A 3,028-nucleotide genomic window follows, 5' to 3' on the forward strand; every position below is an offset into this window, starting at 1 on the left:
TTTTTTTTTTTTTTTTTTTTTTTATATTCGTGTGTCCAGTGTCACGGTCATGCTCGTCCAGGGCGTGTTGCCTATGGCCGCATACCCATGTCACGCCGAACCCTTTACTTAATTTTATGTTGTATTGTCTTACTATTGTATTTCCTATTTGTACGACTACTCGGTGAAATTATATTTAGACCTGCCAGACCTGAATCACCTCAAAATATACTATAGGGGAGTGTGACTAGTGTCAACTTCACCCCCTGATTTTGTATGACTGTTCGGAGAAATCATGTCTAAGCCTGTCAAATGTGAATCGCCTCAAAATGTACTATAGGAGGATGTGACTAGGTATCAAATTCTCCCTACCAGGAAAGCTACATGTTGTTTAAGCCGTTGTGTTGCCTTTTGCTTATAGTTATATAACATTGCTTTTAAAATCGTCTCTCATTCTTACTTACTCACTTTAAAAAATATCTCTGCCCCGTTTTCTAAAACCTTCTTCTCAAACGAGGCCAAAGGCTTGAGCATGCCCGGCCATAGGCAACTCTAATACAAATTGGTTTGACTCACTTGATGTTGAGAGTGACTGCCGCACAATCGCAAAGTCCATGGCCAAGAAAAGTGCAATTGTGACAAGAAAAGTGCAATTGTGACATCCAGCACAGCTCAACTATTCTCACTTTGTAACTCTCCTACCCTACTACATTTTGTTGAAAAGAAAACTAGTACGATACTAAATGTTCCCAAAGTCATTCATTACTTCTAAATCTTTATCATTTACATATGTAGAAGCATACTTAATGATTAGAAAACTACATGGAATTACAGTAGCTTCTCAAAGATAAACGTTGCATCAAAGATTTCCATAACATCAATTCCGAAAAACGATTCGCGGAAACAGAATTGCATCTAAACAGGTCAAATTGAGCACCATTCCCTTCTAATTTGCGAAAAACTACTTCAAATGAATAGCGAATTAAGTGATGGTACCTTCTAATAGTGCAGCTAAAGAGATCGTAAGTGGTAAGGCATCACTCATTTCCTCGTGAAGTTCAAATTCCTCCATAAGCTTTTGAAGAAAAGGTTGAAAAAACACACAGCTAGCTAAAGCCTGACGAAATTTCAACATTCAGATGAATATGAGTACAATTCATAGATAAAACTCGTAGAAAAAGAAAATCCATGAGCCGAAAGTAATAATACCTGTAAAATCACATTGAAAAAGCAATTGTTCCCGAGATTTTGCAATCCAGGAAGTAGGCGAAGATTCTGGGACGAACTTGCTCCCGCCGTCCAGGATAAAAGGCCTAAATTGTTGAGTTTACCATCTCTAATGACCGAAAACAGAGCGGCGGCGCTGAGAAGTCCAGCAACAAGCACGTAAAACCCCGCTGGTTGTAATCGCCGGAGGAAGTTCTTCATAGATGCTTCTTTTACCCGCTTCATTTGGTAAGACGGCGACCGAAGGAGAACTGTCGACTTCGTGCCCACATCGTCGGCTTTTAAAGAAGAAAAAATTTAAATTAGAAAATCATTTCAATTTTTAATGAGATATCAAAACCTGTGAAGATGGAAAGTTCAAATAATTGAAGATTATATTTACTAGAAAGATCTTCTGCCTTGTAACAATGGAGATAGTATTCCTTTGTTATAAACCCATGATCATTCCTTAAATTAACCGATGTGGGACTTTCATCCAACAATGTTGTCAATATATCAGCTTACTTGATCAATAGAGGGTTGTTGGTACCTTTAGAGTTCAAGACGATAGAAGAGGTATGGATAGAAAAAGAATTCAAATACTATCACTTGAGAACTTTTGGTTGCACTACATATGTTCATATTGATCTAAAGAAGAGAGACGAACTTGATTCATAGGCTATGGTTCTAACATGCTTACGTACAGGTTTTTGGATGGCAAAGAAATCCCGAGGTATTGTGACGTGACATTTAAAGAGAATGTCATGTACCATATAAGTTCTCTTTCGTTACATTATTTGCTGTTGACAGATAATGGAGTGAAAATAGATAGGGAGATTTCGAGTTTTAAATCGGCGACCTTGTTTTTTTTTTTTTTTTTTTCATTGTGTTTTGGTTGGAATCTCGATTTCGATAGGAAGTCTTGATTTCATCGTAGTTGTTTCTATGTAAGTAGACTCCGTCTAAATCTATAAAAGAATTTGGACTCACTAGTCAACCGAGGCATGTGGGCTGTTGTCGAAAAGGTCGAAAGGGTTAGAGAGATAGAAATCACAATAGGATTTTTGCAAAGCGCGCGAGGAAGGAGTTCTCAGGTCAAAGTCGAGTTGGATTTTGTTTTCGGGTTGTACATCACCCATAGAGATTTTGCAGCATCCCAACCCACCTACACGACCCATTACAAGGCCACAACCCCAACCCGTGCGCACGACCCGAATCCACGCTATTCCCATCCACGCATGTGCTCCCTGTGCGTGGCTCTGACGCAATATAGGGTATTTGGTACCGTCTCCTACATTCAGTCCTTGTTGGAGGCATTTAACACCCGTATAAACTCCAACTGCTCAATTGAAACTATTTTGAGCTAGAATTCGAAAATTGTTTGAGAATTAACTAAGTTAAGCTCGTTAGAATATTTCTAATACGATTTCATCTGTCTACCTAGGTTGAAACAAACCTTGGGGGACGAAATTGAGCTATCTTTAGAATAATTTGGGACTCCGACCAAGGCCAAATGACTTTATTGTTAGATGGTTGGAAGAATTACATGATGTATGATGACGCATGTCCTGTTGCTCTTATATGCGTCATAATGTTATGCTTATGCTTATGTATGCTATGTGATGATGTATGATGTCATGTTAGTATGTGATGTCCTATTATTATGCGATCATATGAAATGTTATGTATGTAATGTTATGTCTTGCCATGTGAAGCCATGTTATAGATTATATGATGATGCAAGATGAATCCATGATGATAACTATGAATACATGACTCACGTGTGTAGTATGACATGGATGAAAGGAAGAACAAATTATTCTTATTATATGTAGCAATCGAA

The 3,028-nt window shown here is 38.1% G+C and overlaps 1 protein-coding gene across 1 annotated transcript in view; it reads right to left on the bottom strand.

Annotated features, from left to right (window-relative positions):
- Nucleotides 1–1,493, bottom strand: part of LOC111434991 (ubiquitin carboxyl-terminal hydrolase 27) — a 6,489-nt gene extending 4,996 nt beyond the window's left edge. The window contains exons 1-2 of the mRNA XM_023072334.1: nt 1,189–1,493; nt 976–1,096 (exon numbers count right to left, since the gene is read on the bottom strand). Coding sequence (XP_022928102.1) covers nt 976–1,096; nt 1,189–1,431 — 364 coding nt within the window. The 5' untranslated portion in view covers nt 1,432–1,493. The remainder of the gene's footprint in view (nt 1–975; nt 1,097–1,188) is intronic.
- Between the last annotated feature and the right edge of the window lie 1,535 nt (nt 1,494–3,028).

Source organism: Cucurbita moschata, unplaced genomic scaffold (genome assembly GCF_002738365.1).
Source record: "Cucurbita moschata cultivar Rifu unplaced genomic scaffold, Cmos_1.0 Cmo_Scf00047, whole genome shotgun sequence".
Classification (NCBI taxonomy): domain Eukaryota; kingdom Viridiplantae; phylum Streptophyta; class Magnoliopsida; order Cucurbitales; family Cucurbitaceae; genus Cucurbita; species Cucurbita moschata.